The sequence below is a fragment of the Mus pahari genome, chromosome 2, assembly GCF_900095145.1.
Source record: "Mus pahari chromosome 2, PAHARI_EIJ_v1.1, whole genome shotgun sequence".
Lineage (NCBI taxonomy): Eukaryota > Metazoa > Chordata > Mammalia > Rodentia > Muridae > Mus > Mus pahari.
This window is the reverse complement of record NC_034591.1, coordinates 477463-493521: the sequence shown is the minus strand read 5'-3', so window position 1 is coordinate 493521 and position 16059 is coordinate 477463. Positions and strand designations below refer to the sequence as shown.

The 16059-nt window shown below is 42.6% G+C and overlaps 2 protein-coding genes across 3 annotated transcripts in view; one reads left to right on the top strand and one right to left on the bottom strand.

Annotated features, from left to right (window-relative positions):
* The first annotated feature begins 2979 nt into the window (after positions 1-2979).
* On the top strand, positions 2980-14756 carry Gatad1 (GATA zinc finger domain containing 1). 2 transcript variants are annotated; one of them, XM_029535573.1, is made up of 6 exons: positions 2980-3568; positions 4042-4167; positions 6059-6118; positions 10376-10559; positions 12519-12744; positions 13303-13342. In XM_029535573.1, the coding sequence occupies exons 1-5, from the start codon at positions 3326-3328 to the stop codon at positions 12707-12709; spliced, it is 804 nt and encodes a 267-aa protein (XP_029391433.1). In that variant the 5' UTR covers positions 2980-3325; the 3' UTR covers positions 12710-12744; positions 13303-13342. The 2 variants fall into 2 exon arrangements, with proteins under 2 accessions (XP_029391433.1, XP_021046483.1); XM_021190824.2 differs by having other exon boundaries at positions 2981-3568; positions 12519-14756.
* Pex1 (peroxisomal biogenesis factor 1) overlaps positions 14642-16059 on the bottom strand; it is a 37847-nt gene continuing 36429 nt past the window's right edge. Inside the window, exon 24 of the mRNA XM_021190243.2 lies at positions 14642-15232. Coding sequence (XP_021045902.1) covers positions 15148-15232 — 85 coding nt within the window. The 3' untranslated portion in view covers positions 14642-15147. The remainder of the gene's footprint in view (positions 15233-16059) is intronic.

Sequence of the window (16059 nt, the reverse complement as noted above, 5' to 3'; positions counted from 1 at the left end):
TGCTTTGTTTCTAAATACTTATGAGCTTTGGTGCCTTCCAGTTCTCTCTTCTCAGCCCCACTCCCCTATACTGCCAGAGAGCCACGCCTGCTCCCAGCCTCCAGCTTCCCTGGGACATTTTCACGTTCCTCAGCATTGATGGGAGGGTCTGTGCTTGTCCCATTGTAACTTGTTATTCCAGGTTCAATTGGTATCACTGGGAGGTCTGCTCTTTTCTTTAGGGAAAAGGAAGAGCAATGGATCTGGGGGAGAGGTTGGGGACAGGGACCTGGAAGGAGTGAAGGAGGGAGGCTGAGGTTCAGATGTACTCTATGAGAGAAGAATAAATCAAAAGAAAAAAGAAAGACATACTGTCTATGAAGTCAGGTGTCAGTAACGGGATATCAACCATAGAAATAAAAACCCAACCTCCAGCTGAGACACTGGGCAATCTACTGGCAGGTCACAGAGTCTGGGTCTTCTACAGAGCATCATTCTTTGTTTGTTTTGTTTTGTTTTTCAAGACAGGGTTTCTCTGTGTAGCCCTGGCTGTCCTGGAACTTACTCTGTAGGCCAGGCTGGCCTCGAACTCAGAAATCCACCTGCCTCTGTCTCCCAAGTGCTGGGATTAAAGGCATGTGCCACCACTGCCCAGCGAGCTTCATTCTTTTATCTGCTGTTAGAACCACTGTGCACATTTATTCCAGGGACAGACTTACTTCCTTTCTTCCTCCCTTCCTCCCTTCCTCCCTTCCTCCCTTTCTCTTTCTTTCTTTCTTTCTTTCTTTCTTTCTTTCTTTCTTTCTTTCTTTCTTTCTTTTTCTTCCTTCCTTCCTTTCTTTCTTTCATTCATTCTTTCTTTCTTATAGCTAAATAGTGTGTGTCAGAGCAGTATTCTTTTTCCCCCCTTCCCTTCTCCCTCTTGCTCCAGCCTTTACTTGTTCTGGCCTAGGAGCAAGGCCCATGGGTTTTTAAATTTGTTTCTCATTACAGATGGTCGTGAGCCACCATGTCATTGCTGGGATTTGAATTCATGACCTCCAGAAGAGCAGTCAGTGCTCTTAACCGCTGAGCCATCTCACTAGCCCCTCCAGGGACTTTCTAAAATTCCACACTGGATGCTCAGCATCAACCCTGTGTCTCCAAATCATGCAGATATCCACGATCTTATCGCTCATTTCTGAGAAAACACAAGGCATCACTTCACTTTTTAAATGACACAGTTGTCCCACCCGCAGTCTCTACACTTAGAAGGCCGAGGATGGAGTTGCTGCTGGCTTGCAGTCTGGACGAAATAGTGTGTGTCAGAGCAGCATGGGATGGAGTAAGATCCTGTTTCAAAGAGGTTAAAACGTGGCCAGGGAGATGGTTCAGCCTGTAGCATGCTTGGGGGCCTGAGTTCCCAGCATCTATGTGAAAGGTCACACATGGACATTAGGACCTGGGGAACTTGGACAGGAGCATTCCTGGGGCTTGCTGGGTAAGCCAGTCTAGGTTAATTGGCAAGCTGCAAGTTCAGGAAAAGACTGTTAAAAAAAAAAGGTAAAAAATGATTGAGGGAGACCCCCACAATGTCCAGCCTCACATGTGTGGAGACACATGTGCTTATTCACACACACACACACACGTGCTCAGACACATATATAGGCACATATGATCATGTATACACATACCACATATAGATAAAACTCCACTGAGCATACAGTTGTTCAATTAAAGAAAAAATTTATTTACCTGTAACCAGTACTTAGGAATTCCTTCATTCCTTGGGCTAGTTTCCCTGGGAGCTTTAGACTTCAACAATCATAGCCAATGTTCAGGCTTAATCCTCTCAAATAATACACATCTCCTTTCCAGGTGAGAGTATATTATATCTGCTTTTGCTAATGGTCCTCCCAGAGAACTACTAGTTTTGCGGTGATTTAAATCCAGGTTGAAATGTGTCCAGTTCCTCAAGCCAACGTTCACAGAAACACGATAAATTCTTCCAGCACTCACCCTTAGTTAAAGCAGTGTTCAATACAGTCTCCAGGAATCTTCTTTGGGAGCCTTTATGCTAGTATACTTTATTTTAAACGTTAGGAAGGTATAATGTTTTGCTGGTTTTTTATGCAAATAAGCTGATGTGAAGCCATACAAGATACAAATATCCCAGCTCTGAATCCAACTGTGTAATGCAAAACTGTAATGTTGTTTTAATTATAGTATAACTCATGAGAAATAATTGATAGGAATTCTTCTGCACATTGCTCATGTCTAACCCAACTAACTCATAAACCCCTCATATTCAGTATTCAGTGCACAGCACTGTTACATTGGCCCAAGTAAAATAAATCATTGACTAATAAATTAATCTCTAATAAAGCCCACACGGGTGTTTCTGCTCTTTTCTGTCTGAATGTTCTTATTATGGGAATTTCTTAGACCCTCAATTCTTTGGGTTTTTTTTTGGGGGGGGGCTCGAGAGCACTTTATCCTAAAGTTTAGTATGTCAAACAAGAATGTTAAAAGTGTCACAGAGTGTAGGTGCTAATACTGGATCTAGTCTTAGCTGTCTTTCCAGCCCTAACACACCTTGCTTTTTACATGAGTACTGGGGGTCAAACTCGGGCCATAAGCTTGTGCCAGAAGAACTTTACCCATCAGGTCACCTCCCTAGCCTCCAAAGTCAAATTAATTCATTAACTAATTAAGAGTTTTAAAAGGGTCTTGATCAATAAGGTTACATTTATCAAATAAAAAAACAGGATAAGTGTGAATGTCAGGTAACAACTATTACATGGGCCACTCTCACTAGTCATTTGAAATTCACTTTTAACGGGAAATTTTACATTTTCCCCCTGCTGGCTGTTAAACTCAGAAGAGTGACAGGCAATGGTAATTCTGGCAGGGCCACTTCCGGCCAGTAGGCGGGGCTTCCGGAGCCCAGAGGCCTAGGTCCGCTACACTGGCTCACCCGGCCCCGCCCCGCCCCGGGAGCTCCGCCCATCGCCGGAAGCCCGGGAGGGCGGAGGCAGGGCCGCGGTCGCCCTCGGGACCCCGGCGGCGGCGTCCGCCCCGGGTTGCGTCCCCCGGGCCCGAGCTGGCTTTCCCGGGAGGCCGCGCCGAGTGTCGGGCCTGCGTGCCCCGCGGGCGGCCCAGCTCCAGGGCTGGGTCCCGGGCTGCGGGAGCCCGCTTCCCGCCTCCAGGGGTCAGCGGTGGCCGCTGGGTCCCGGCGCGGGCGGCCCAGCACCTGAGACCTTGCTCTTCCAGTCGCCGAGGTGGCCGGCCGACCCCCGGGCGGCCCGCGCAGACGGCCGCCATTCCCGTGTCGCTGCGCCCGCGGGGGCCGCCCGAGCCGGCCAGCATGCCGCTGGGCCTGAAGCCCACCTGCAGCATGTGCAAGACCACGTCGTCGTCCATGTGGAAGAAGAGTCCGCAGGGCGAGATCCTCTGCCATCACTGCACGGGCCGGGGCGGCGGCGCGGGAGCGGCGGGGACCGGGACCGGGACCGGGGGCGGCGGCGGCGGCTTCGGCACTGCCACCTTCGCCACCACCTCGGCCGGTCCTTCGCAGAGCAACGGGGGCGGCGGCGGCGGCGGCAAGCAGGTGAGCCCTCGGCCTCTCCCTCCCCGGGAGAAGGGCGTCCTCCCGTAGACCGGGCGGTGCGGGACGCACGGGGTCAGCCGGACGAGGCCGTTCGTAGGTGGAGGACCTCTTGCTCATCAGGTCCTTGTCGTCACGTTAATAAATTAGTAGGTCGCTAAAAAATGTCAGCATTAGGATTCTGTCCTGAGATGTGCAGGAAACTTTTTTGGGGGAGGGAGTAAAATAGATCAGCTCAGCAAACGAATAATAAATAAATAGTTCCCGCCCTGGCCTCCCCGCACTCCTGTTGTCTTCCCGCTTTTGAAAGCAGCGCCATCTCTTGGGAGACCCTGCAGAGTTTGACATCTCAGCCCTCGGTCTTTTAATTTCTTCTTTTTTTTTTTTTTAACAGAGTGTATTATCCTCTGATCTTTGTGAGATTATTGTATTGGCTTCTCTTCTGCAGTTTTAATGTCCTTTTCTCTGTGTAACAGAGTAAGCAAGAAATTCACAGAAGGTCGGCCCGGCTCAGAAATACCAAGTACAAATCTGCTCCAGCTGCTGAAAAGAAAGTTTCCACGAAAGGAAAAGGGAGAAGACACATTTTTAAGTTAAAAAACGTAAGATGGCTGTGGACATTGTGCTGCCTAATGGGACGCTGTGGGTGTGTGGGACTCGCCGGCTGCTTTCTCTATTCATCGTTGAATGCTGGTGTACCTCTCCAGCGCAGTTTGGCATTATTCTGGAGGGAAGAAGGCAAGGTTCCCCAAAAGACAGCTCTCTTGTAAGAAACTTGCAGTTTTTGACATTAGAAAAGCAGTTTCTCTGTTTTGTTTTGTTTTTTTTTCTTCAGCTTTTATTTTTCTCATCTGGAAAATATAAAATATGAATCTAAGAGGAATGTTCTGTAATTTAGCACAGTGTGTCATGTTCTGTATGGAAAGAGAAATTATGGGTTTTTTTTTTTTTTTGTAAATTGGTTAAATTCGTTCATTGACAATTTCATGAAGTTATGGCTCTTGATACATAGTTAAGAAAAATTTGTTGCTGGATAGTGACAGTGCCAACCTTTAATTCCTGTTCTCAGAGGACAGGTACAGGCCGCTCTCTTTGAGTTTTGAGGCCAGCCTGATCTACAAAATGAGTTTTAGAGCAGCCATGGCTACACAGAGAAACCCTGTCTTGAAAAACAGAAGGAAAGAAAGAAAAAAAAACAAACTTTTTTATGTCTTTTAAAGAACGAGGCAAATAACATAATTCATCAGTACCTTATTTGTTATGATAGTCTCAGAAAAAAAATCTATCTATTGGTTCACAATGAATACGGTGATTATAAATCCAAAACTTTTTGTAAAGCTGATGTATGAAGATTGTTAACCTCTCGTGCTAGAGTCTGCTGTGGTAAGGATTTTTTTCTTTGTGCATTTGGGACGGTGAAGGATATTGTAGGTGTTTTTGTTTGTCTCAGCTTGGTTGTTACTTTTGGAACAAAAATGCCTCACTTGCCAGTAAACACCTTTCTAAAGTAGGCACACTCATTTGTAAAACAGACCCAGGAGAAGTGTCATAAAGACTGTAGTCTCTTGTTTAAAGATTTATTTGTGTTTCTTGTGTCTGAGTGTTTTTCCTGCATGTGTGCAACAGGTGCCCTCAGAGGCTAGCAGAGGCACTGGCTCCCTGGGTGCTGGAGTTACAAACAGTTAGAAGCTGCCACGTGAATGCTGCGGGCTGAACCTGGGCCCTCTGCAAGAGCAAGTGCTCTCAAATGCTGAGCCTTCTCCCAGGCCTAATTGTTCTCTCATTTCTTTTTACATGTGAGTTTTTTATTGTGTACATAAGAGTGCAGGTGCATATGTTGGGTACATATGTGGAGGTCAGAGGACAGATTCAGGAGCTGGTTCCCTCCTGCCTTGGTTCCCAGTGTCAACTCAGGTTGTCAGGTTTGCATGGTGAGTTCAGACTGTGTTCAGTTACTTCATGATCAATTTCTTGGCATATCCATTCTTGGGAGAATGGCACAAAGTCATAGGAAAGGCCATTTTTATGATAAGCTTTGTGTTGCAGCTCTAAAAAGGGATTTTAATGGTGGTGCAATGTGGCAAATTACTAAGAACCCTAAAGAGTTCAGGCTTGCAACAAAATTATACTTATCTGTACATTTTCTATAATGTCCATCTAGCCATGCTCAGACTTTTAGATCCACTGTATTTCTATACTTGGAATATTAATGTCTACTGGAGCACTAGAGAGCTTTGTGTTGTGTTAGCTCCTAGCAGCATAATCAGAAACTTCACCTTTTGTTTTTCTGCACTTTTAAATTACTGGTAGCAAATATTGTGGAAATATTCACCTGCTTCACATTCTGTGTGTGTGTTTGTGTGTGTGGTGTAGTTTCTGTCACCAAATAACAGTGTTTTGTTTTTTTCAAATTAGATAGTTCTCATTTAGATGGTAAAATGGCCGTACATACTATATAGGTACACAAATGTTTTTGCATCTGTTTTCTTGTAGCCTATCAAAGCGCCTGAATCTGTTTCTACCATAGTCACTGCAGAGTCAATTTTCTACAAGGTAAGCCTCTGGCGTCACTGCGAAAGGGCAGCTGGGCTGGTTGTAGCCTGTGCTCCTGACACACTGCAGGAAGTTCCTGACGGGTGTGACAGAGCCTTAAAGCAGAAGCAAGAGCAGCCAAGGCAGCAGGCCTCTGTGTGCTGTGCTATGAGCCTGGCGTCCTGTGCGACCCTAATGGTGTGGGGGCTGTCTCTCTGACGACTCCTAACGGTGTGGGGGTGTCTCTCTGACTCTTTGGTAACGGTGTGGGGCTGTCTCTCTGACTCTTTGGTAACGGTGTGGGGGCTGTCTCTCTGACTCTTTGGTAATGGTGTGAGGGCTGTCTCTCTGACTCTTTGGTAACGGTGTGGGGGTGTCTCTCTGACTCTTTGGTAACGGTGTGGGGCTGTCTCTCTGACTCTTTGGTAACGGTGTGGGGGTGTCTCTCTGACTCTTCGGTAATGGTGTGGGGGTGTCTCTCTGACTCTTTGGTAACGGTGTGGGGGTGTCTCTCTGACTCTTTGGTAACAGTGTGGGGCTGTCTCTCTGACGACTCCTAACGGTGTGGGGCTGTCTCTCTGACTCTTTGGTAACTATGTGGGGGCTGTCACTCTGACTCTTTGGTAACGGTGTAGGGGTGTCTCTCTGACTCTTTGGTAATGGTGTGAGGGCTGTCTCTCTGACTCTGGCCTCTCTGCTTTCTTCCTATTGAGTTGCCTTGTCCAGATTTGATACGAGGGGTTTTGCCTTGTCTTACTTAATCTGGTTTTGTCTTGTTTGGTTATTGTCCCTTCGAAGCCTGCTCTTTTCTGAAGGGAAACAGACAGGGAGTGTATGTAGGGGACAGGGGAAGTTTGGTGGAGGGGGCACAGCTGGGAGGAGTGGAGGGAGGGGAACTGTGGTCCTGATGTTTTATATGAGAGAAGAATCTATTTTCATTTTTTTTTTAAAAAAAAAAAAACAAGTTTTTAAAAGTTGGGCTGGAGAGATGGCTTAACAATTAGGAGCCTTGGCTGTTCTCTCAGAGGACCCAGGTTCAGTTCCCAGCAACAACATGGTGGGTGGCTCACAACTCTGTATTTCCAGTTCTAGGGCATCCGAAGTCACCTTCTGGCCTCCTTGGGGACCAGGGACACACATGGTATACAAACTTACATGCAATCAAAACAGCCATACACATAGAAACAAAGAAAAAACTTACTAAAAGTTTACTGAGTCTAGGCAATATGGTTTTTTCCAGGGATATATCAGTTTATATCTGAAATATCAGATTTTCTGTATTTGAAATATATCAATTTTTATATCTAGACAATGTAAATATAGTTATAGTCTGATGAGTATGTAGATTGGCACACAGTCTGCAGAACAGGAAAACAGGCAGCTTCACAGTATCTCTTCAGGAAGCACGAGAGTATTAAGGATGAACATTCACAGCAAGGTTGTGCATTTCTAACACAGTTCTTTACATAACATACAGATTTACATTTACAACAGCCTTGTAAATCAAGTGGACGGAGTATACAGTTGGACTTACTAAACAACAAAACACTGAACAAGGGTATTCTTAGTTCACTCTCCAAAATTTTGTTGATAAAGTAAGGTCTTCCTTTGGGCCAAAGCATACAGATAGCTGTGACTTCAGTGAGGGATGTGACATCTCATTACTTTAAATTGGAAGACATAAAAGGAGAACATAGACAATGCCTCTAAGGCTGGCAGGCCTGGTGCAGGCAGCAGTCATTCTCCTCATTCTATGGATAAGGACATTGACTCTTAGAGACGTGAATTAGCTTGTTCAGGAAACTATGGCAAATCTTGGAGCAAGGCAGTCTGCTGCTAGAACCTAAGGAGATCTTGGCTTCATTGCTTTGGCAGGTGGTTATGTTACTAATCTCTACTGTTTCTTCATCTGTAAAATAAAATGTGTAAGTAGTAATTACTTCCTGATTTCATCCATGTTAAAGATTCAGCAAGGTTACTAGTCGATGGATGATACAAATGGTCTTCGTTACAGCTTCAAATTTGTAGAACTTCTCCAGCAATTCATAGGTTAGGAGATACAATTTGAGTGTAGTAGTGATTTCTATGTGTGCTAATGGAAAAGCATGTGGGACTTGTTATTACAAGGATCTGTCTCATTGCTATTACTGCTATATTTAATAAATAGTAAAACCAAAATACAGCAAAATATTCAAGTCATGTTGCAGAGAGCCAACATTGTGGACACTCTGACAGCAGAGCCGACATCATGGTAGCAAGTTCAAGAAGTCAGTGTGAGCTTCTAAGCTAAGCTGGAGCTCACATTAAACTGGAGAGGGAGGGACTGGAGAGGTGGCCCAGTGGTTAAGAGTACATACTGCTGTCTCAGAGGACCCATGTTCAGTTCCCAACACCTTCATCCAGCCAGTCACAACTATCTATACTCCAATTCCTTTGGCCTCTGTGGCACCTGCATTCATATGCTGCATGAATTAGAGTGACCATTCCTAATCCAGTGTTCTTTGACATATTGTGTCCACCTCCTTTGCTGCCAGCAAATGCAAACTGCTTACTTAAGTGTCTTAGTGATGCTTGTTAGATATTTCTATTAGTCTTTCCTTATCCGCAGTTTCAGCTGTTTATTACTAATTATTCTATTTATTACTAGCTATTGCTGTTAATCTCTTACCCAAATTATAATTTATAAACTAAACTTTGGTAAGTATAGATATATAGGAGGAAAATTTGGAGTGCATAGAGTATCAGTGTCCAGGGTCTCAGGTATTGACTAGTGTATTAGAGTGTGTGTCCACAGCTACTGCTTATACACACCTCGTGTGCCGGGTGTACTTACTGTCAGAACTTCTCTAAGCCCTTATATTTGCATTGATGTTTTATTCTCACAGTTACATATGTCTGAATGCCAGTGAAAAACAAATACAGTCGTCTGTAATTTGGGGAAAACTACCTTTGTGAACATAGCAGATAGCAACCATAAACCAGCTGATAATGGGTGTGGACTAATAAGTAGACTGTAGCCTGCAGTAACAGCACACAGTCGTTTGACCCAGGGCTGAGTCACCCCAGACACATGAAGAAGCATCCACTAGGAGAAACTCGGTCTATCAGATGCCCATGTTGCCATTGAATTACTGGCAGTATTTATTCATAATCATTTTTATGGTTAAACTATATGTATCTTAGTGCCATTGGCTGCTACAAAAGCCTTGCTTCAAGGAAAATATGCATAGTTCCTACAGTTGAGAACATATGACCTGTGAAATTTTTCCATTCGGGACCCAGGGAGGAGGACCTGGGATGGATATCAGAAGCATAGGGAGAAACAGTACTGGAATTGGACAGCTTACTTAATTTGATATAAATAGAACAGGAATGAGTATGTTATCCTGTTGAAAAGATGTAAAGCAGAAGACCGTGGAAGAGACGGTTGTCAAGGAGTCTGGGAAATGTGGTAACATCCTGAATGCTGCTTATAATAGAAAAAGGTTTTCAACGTTTTGTTTTTTTTAACTTACCGTATCTATTTTCTTTGAATAAACAACTGGAAAAGGGCAGTGTTTAGAATCTAGTCTCACCAGGCAAGTGCTGTTTTTTGTTTGTTTGTTTGTTTGTTTGTTTTGTTTTGTTAAGGTAGTATAGGAAGACCACTGAGCCAGTTAATGTAGGCACAGTTGCTTCCTTGTGTGGACCTGAGCAACAAGTCATTAACTTTCTACAGCTTAATGACTGTTAACAAAAAGTAGGGATAGTGTAAAGGATTTTTAGGCCAGTGGAACTACTTGGTGATTTGATCACAGTGGATCCATGGTGTACAGTGAATCCATGGGGTCCCCAAGCCCCCAGATTATAGAACACCAAGTTAACTAAGTTAATTTATGATGTTTGAGTTATCATGATGTCATGTGTAGGTTCATCGGTGAGATGAATGGAGACGCGGATAGGAGTAGATGCTATATATGTGCCAGGTAAAGGAACTGAGGGAAATTCCCTATCTACTTTCCATGATTTTATTGTGAATTCAAAACTATTCTTAAAAATGAAGTCTTTCTTTTAAAAGTAGAGATAGTACTTTTATGATATAAAAATCTTTTCTCTGGTTGTAAATTGTCATATATTGGTATTATGTAATTGTTTTTCATTCAGAAGGGAAACAAACATCAACATAAGGTAAAACATTGATATTCAGACTTTTTTTTTTTTTTACTATTTTGAAATTTTGCTTGCTGATGAACATAGGCTGTTACTATTTAAAATACAAGATTGTCCTGTTTCCCCCAGGGAGTATATTACCAAGTTGGTGACGTTGTTTCTGTGATTGACGAGCAAGATGGGAAGCCGTATTATGCTCAGATCAGGGGCTTTCTTCAGGACCAGTACTGTGAGAAGAGTGCCGCGCTGACGTGGCTCATTCCTACCCTCGCTAGTCCCAGAGACCAGTTTGATCCTGCATCATATATAATAGGTGAGACACAGCATCTTAAATTTACTTAAGTCTTCAGTACATTATGAACAAATGTGCTAGTCTGTGTGAGCTGTCAAAGAGTGAAAGACTGTGGGGCTTGAGCAACAGACTGTTCTGAGGGTCAGAAGTCAGAGCTGGGTGCTGTGACGATAGGGGTGTGAGGCCTTGCTTCCTGGCCTACAGATGGCTGGGTTTTGCTGAGTCTCTCATGGCCTTTTTTCTCTGTGCACACTGAAAGAGAGTACTCCATTGTCTCTTATAAGGACACCAGTCTTATCAGATAGGGGTCCACTATGTTTTTAAATTAAAATGCAATTATATTTTCTTCTTTTCTTCCTCTGGTCCTCTTTGTGTACCCTACCCCATTCTTTCCCAAATTTATGGTTCTACTTCTGTTATTGTTAATTTTTAATTATTATATATATTACTGTATATTCTTAAATACGTAAATACAACCTACTGAGTCCATTTAATGTTACTTTAGGCATACAATTTCAGGGCTGGCCACTTGGTAATAGATAACCAACTTGGGGATAGGGGGCTTCTCAGTTACTGTTCTGTTGCTATCAGAAAACACCATGACCAATTCTCTCTCAGGGTTTCTTAGTTGCCTGTAATTCTTTATCTGAAATTGAGGGAGCCCACTCTTGCTTTTATTTGTCTAATGGTCCCTTTCCCAGCACATAACATATAAAAATATAGACCATCCGTATGTGAAGTGAGGCTTGAGAACAAAGTTCAATCCAGAATAGAAAAAGACATAAATATTATTACGTACAAAAAAGTAAAAGGCATTGTAGTAAATAGAGACATTTTATATAGTTGATATTTGAATGTCATTTGTTACTATGGGGTAGAACAGTGTACACCCACTAACATGATATGGATAAGAAGTGTTTGTGTGTCCCAAGCCTAAACTATATGAAAAGAATCACATAGGAACCTAGGTTATATAGGGGACCTATACAATTATTTAAAAACAAAGAACTTTCCTAATTATTTCTAAAACCTATAAATTCTCAGTATACGTCCTTCTACACAGCATATGTGATATCTTAGTCTAAAAAAATGATGGTTGAAATGGCATACTATACTTGATTGATCATTTCAAGGCATTCAAAAGATAGAGTACAACTAATTCTTGACAGACTCATAAAAATGACTGGCTAATGTCATTGTGAAAGTTCAGTCTCCTTCAGTTATTCTGTATTGTCATTCTTTCTGAATTGGGCATGCATTCGTTTTGCATCCCAAAGGCAGTGGCATTTCTTCTTAGTGATAACGCCGAGGATAGCCAACATCCCACATTATTCTCGCTCACTGTCAAGCTTGTCGTATGATCAAATAGCTGTCTTATGTCTGTACGCATGGAACATCAGAGGCCATACTGCATCCTTGTTCAGTTCTGAATCATTGACACTGTTCTGAATGGTTTCTAGGCTCCCCTCTCACTCCTGTTTTGTGGTCCTTAGTCTGGATGCTTCCCTGACTAGATGGTGTGCCAGTCGGAGCGCAAGCTCTGGACCAGACTACTAGTTTCATAGCCCCTCCACTTGCCTGCTGATTAAGGAACTTCACCAGGCCTTAATCTGTCTTTCCTCGGCATGCCTGTATGTGAAATTGAAAGAAATAGAGCCCCATGCAGAAGTTGTGAGGACTCCAAGTATGGGTGTATGTACAGTTCTTAGAACATTACAGGCACTTCCTAAACGACATGAATACTCAATGTCTTAGGATCCTCTCTCTCAGTTGAGCACTCTGTGGGAGGATGCTGTATTCCTTAATCAGTTGAAGTAGAGTAAATAATGGAGTGTGATTTCAGAGTAGTATATGTTCTGAGGCTAACAGCAGCGAGGTCATCTAAGAGTGCTTCTTCTTAGTGTCTAAGATTGCTAACATTTTACAAAGAAGATACCTGTTTTCAAAACTGTACTTAACATTTCACTGGCTGCCCCTTAGGGCCAGAGGAAGATCTTCCAAGGAAGATGGAGTACCTGGAATTTGTCTGCCACGCGCCTTCTGAGTATTTCAAGTCAAGGTCCTCACCATTTCCCACAGTTCCCACCCGACCAGAGAAGGGCTACATATGGACTCATGTTGGACCTACTCCTGCAATAACTATTAAGGAAACAGTTGCCAACCACTTGTAGTTACAAAACCAAGCTGGGGCATGCTTTCTTAGCAGGTATAAAGTTTCAGTTTTAATTCTAGAACATACACATCCCCAAATAAAGCCAGATTTGCAGTTTCCTTATATTTATATCAAGATATGCCACACATTTTTCTCTTTATAAACCTTTGTCTTTAAGTTTTTGAGATAGGGTCTCATATATAGCCCAGGTTGGCTTGACCTTGAGGTCCCCGCCCCATCCTCCTCGCGTTACAGGTGTGTTATGTAGGTAGTTAATGCCAGGTACTTCTTCATGAACTTACCTGGAAACAGGACTTGAGAAAAATGTTACCTACTACCCAGTAATTATAGTACCTGCTTAGTACCTGTTAGAAAATCACAGGGGGAAAAAGGAATGAATTGAAGGGAAATACTAAATTTAATGTATATTTTCCCAAAGTGGCAGATTCCAGGGAACATGTAGTGTCTACTTTTCTTTATAATTTATTTCTAGGAACTCATAAAATGAATTATATTTTTATTGGTGCAGATCATTAAGTTTTAGATTTCTCTCTTTCATTCTCTCTTCTGTCTCTCTCTCTCTCCCCCCTTTTCTTTCTTTTTTAAACCCAGAATCTCACTCTGCAGTCCTGGCTGTCCTGGAACTCATTCTGTAGACCAGATTGGCATTGAACTCAAGAGATCTGCTTGCTTCTGCTTCCCAAGTGCTGGGACTAAAGGTGTACACCACTATGCCAGGCTGAAGTTTTAGATTTCTGATCAAGAACTAAACCAAAATGTGAGCAGTGTGTCTTACAAAGCCACAGTCTTCTCCTCTCGAAGCAGACCTTGGCTGCTTTAGTCCTGCAGAAAGCAGCTGGTGGGTGATAGATTAGCCCTGGCTCTTCACGCTCTCACCTCACGCCAGAGCGGTCAGCCGCGTTTTGTAGACCTGCCTTTCCTGTCAGCATCAGCTGCTTCAGGGAGACTGCTTCAGCCAGGTCTTTGATCTGTCTATCTTGAAAGTGACTAAAAGGTCATTAGTTTTGATAGTCAAAAAACTCAAACTCAAAACCATGTGCTGAGAGCTAGGATGGTGTGCTTTGGATGTGTGATGGGGGAAGTGGGCAGGTACCCACTTGCTGCCTCTGTCCTCATCTATCCAGACAGACGGTTTTAGCTGTAGGAATTTATGAGAATTTGACTTGATCTTAATGATTTTCATCAAAACTCTTTTACCCTTTTTCTTTAGTCCCAAAGTTGGGAAAAAGCATCTTTGTGCTTACATAAGGTATAATAAAGTTCATTGTAAATACTATTGGAAATGATTTTCTAAATGCTAATATTCCAGTTTTTGATTAAAAAATATTTTCACAGTGGGTTTAGTTTGGATTTTTAAATACTTAAAAAGGGAATGGGATACTTCCCCCAAGACGGTATTAAATAGAAACATCAATCTTTTGGTTACATGGCTCACCGTACTGTGCGGAGTAACACAGTGCTCCCGAGGGCTTCCCAGGCTTTAGTTTAAATGAACCAGTGGACCTGTAGGGGAGCCAGCTCTGGGAGATTAACTGTCCTCAAGGCATAGCATGTTTCCCGTGTGCTGTGGGAGGCTGTGCTGCTCAGGTTTCTGTTTTAGGCTGGAGGACAGTTTAAAATTTTTAGAGTTTAGAAGAGAAAGTGCAGGGCAGGCAAGCTGTAAACCGCAGCTAGCATCCAAAAGGAAGACACGGAGAGTTGTCTGAGGCTGGCAGCCAGGCGGGCATCCTGCGCGTGCACCCACCCACATGCAATCTCACACACTTACTGTATAATTAACTTCCTCTGTCGTCCTTCTCCAAAGCCAACTATTAGATAATAGAGATACTTTTTGTGTTGATGGTGGCTGACTTTACAAGTTAGTTCGCAGATTAAGAGAATATCAAGATAAAAATCAAAGATTCTGGACTGGGAGCTGGATCAAAAGTCTTATCAGGCATTTTTGGTTGAAATTAAATTTAAATTTATTTGGATTATGTGTAAAAGTTATGTTCTGATTTTAAAACACACAGACACACACACACACACACACACAGAGAGAAAGCCAGAAGATAATAGAATGTATCTTTTTCCAAAACAGTCCAGAAGTTGCAAGGCATACAACCTGCCAAAAGCCATAAACCCAGTGACTGGGTCTGTCTGTGAGTGCCCAGAAGTGCTTCCCTCTAAGGAAACAAACTAAGGTCCACCACTGAGGATACATTAAGGATTGATACAGACTAGGAATAAACAATCTGTTACAGATAACTTCCTTTAGCCTGCACTGTTCATCTCAGGTAGTCCTGAGCATTACATCATCACAGCATTTACCAGTCTGAGATTTTACAGACTAACCAAATTTATTAAATTAAAATTTCTTACATCATTTTTATAGTTACAACTTAGGGACAGACCATCAGCACAAACAAACACATCTAGAAAAATCAGAAGTGTATTTTATGCTAAAGTTATTTTCTGTCCAGCTCGAAACACTGTTCCACTTTGATTTTTTCTCTTCTTTGGATTTTGAAAATTCTCATACCTTAAAAAGAAAGATGATATTTAATGAATAATACTAATTATAAAGCAAATAATGGATTCTTTCTAAACAGCCTTATATTTTAAGAAATGAACAATTCTATCTTCATCTCTGTGAACTAATGAGAGAAGTGCCAACATTTGGCTCCAGGCTGCTTATAGAATAGCAGTGAGCACCTTGCGGCAACGTAAATATCAAAACCTGGACATTGTCACAGAAACCTACTAGAAACTAGCATTGAACACAACAAAGGGGCCACCTGCATAATCTGCTACACAGTGTTTAAGATGGCGATGGCTCAAAGGGGACAGTGGCCACTAGCACAGGTAAAACACTCTGACTTCAAAATCACTAACATGGAATAGTGGCCAGGCCACCATGCAAGGTAGCCACAGTGTAAAGCCACTGGGACTATAAGTCCCAGTGTAGTAACCTTGCTACGAATGAGAAAGGCTATCAGTAAATGTTGACACTAATAAACTGTAAATCATAAGGGCAAAACCAGTATACAGTATATATATTACATATATACACATCATATAGCTATATAACTAACTAACACACACACACATGCATATGTATTTGTTGTTGTGTTTGAAATGTAGCCCGGCCTGTCCTGGAACTCAGTGCAGATGAGGCTGGCCCCCACCTGCCTGTCTCCTAAGTGCTGAAGTTAAAGGGGTGCACCGCCACGCTCAGCTAAAACCAGGGTGTTTTTAGTAAATCTTACAAAGTAAATAATTAGAATTAATTTAGACCATTATTCATTGCCCTATTTCTTCATTTTCTAAAATTAGTTCACTATAATATAACTCATATAATCTAGCAGA

Excerpts from the sequence above, each read along its gene's own strand:
- Gatad1 (XM_021190824.2), top strand. The coding sequence starts at position 3,326 with ATGCCGCTGGGCCTGAAGCCCACCTGCAGCATGTGCAAGACCACGTCG. Across the intron at positions 3,569-4,041 it reads GCGGCGGCGGCGGCAAGCAG|AGTAAGCAAGAAATTCACAG; the intron begins GTGAGCCCTCGG and ends TCTGTGTAACAG. Across the intron at positions 10,560-12,518 it reads TCCTGCATCATATATAATAG|GGCCAGAGGAAGATCTTCCA; the intron begins GTGAGACACAGC and ends GCTGCCCCTTAG.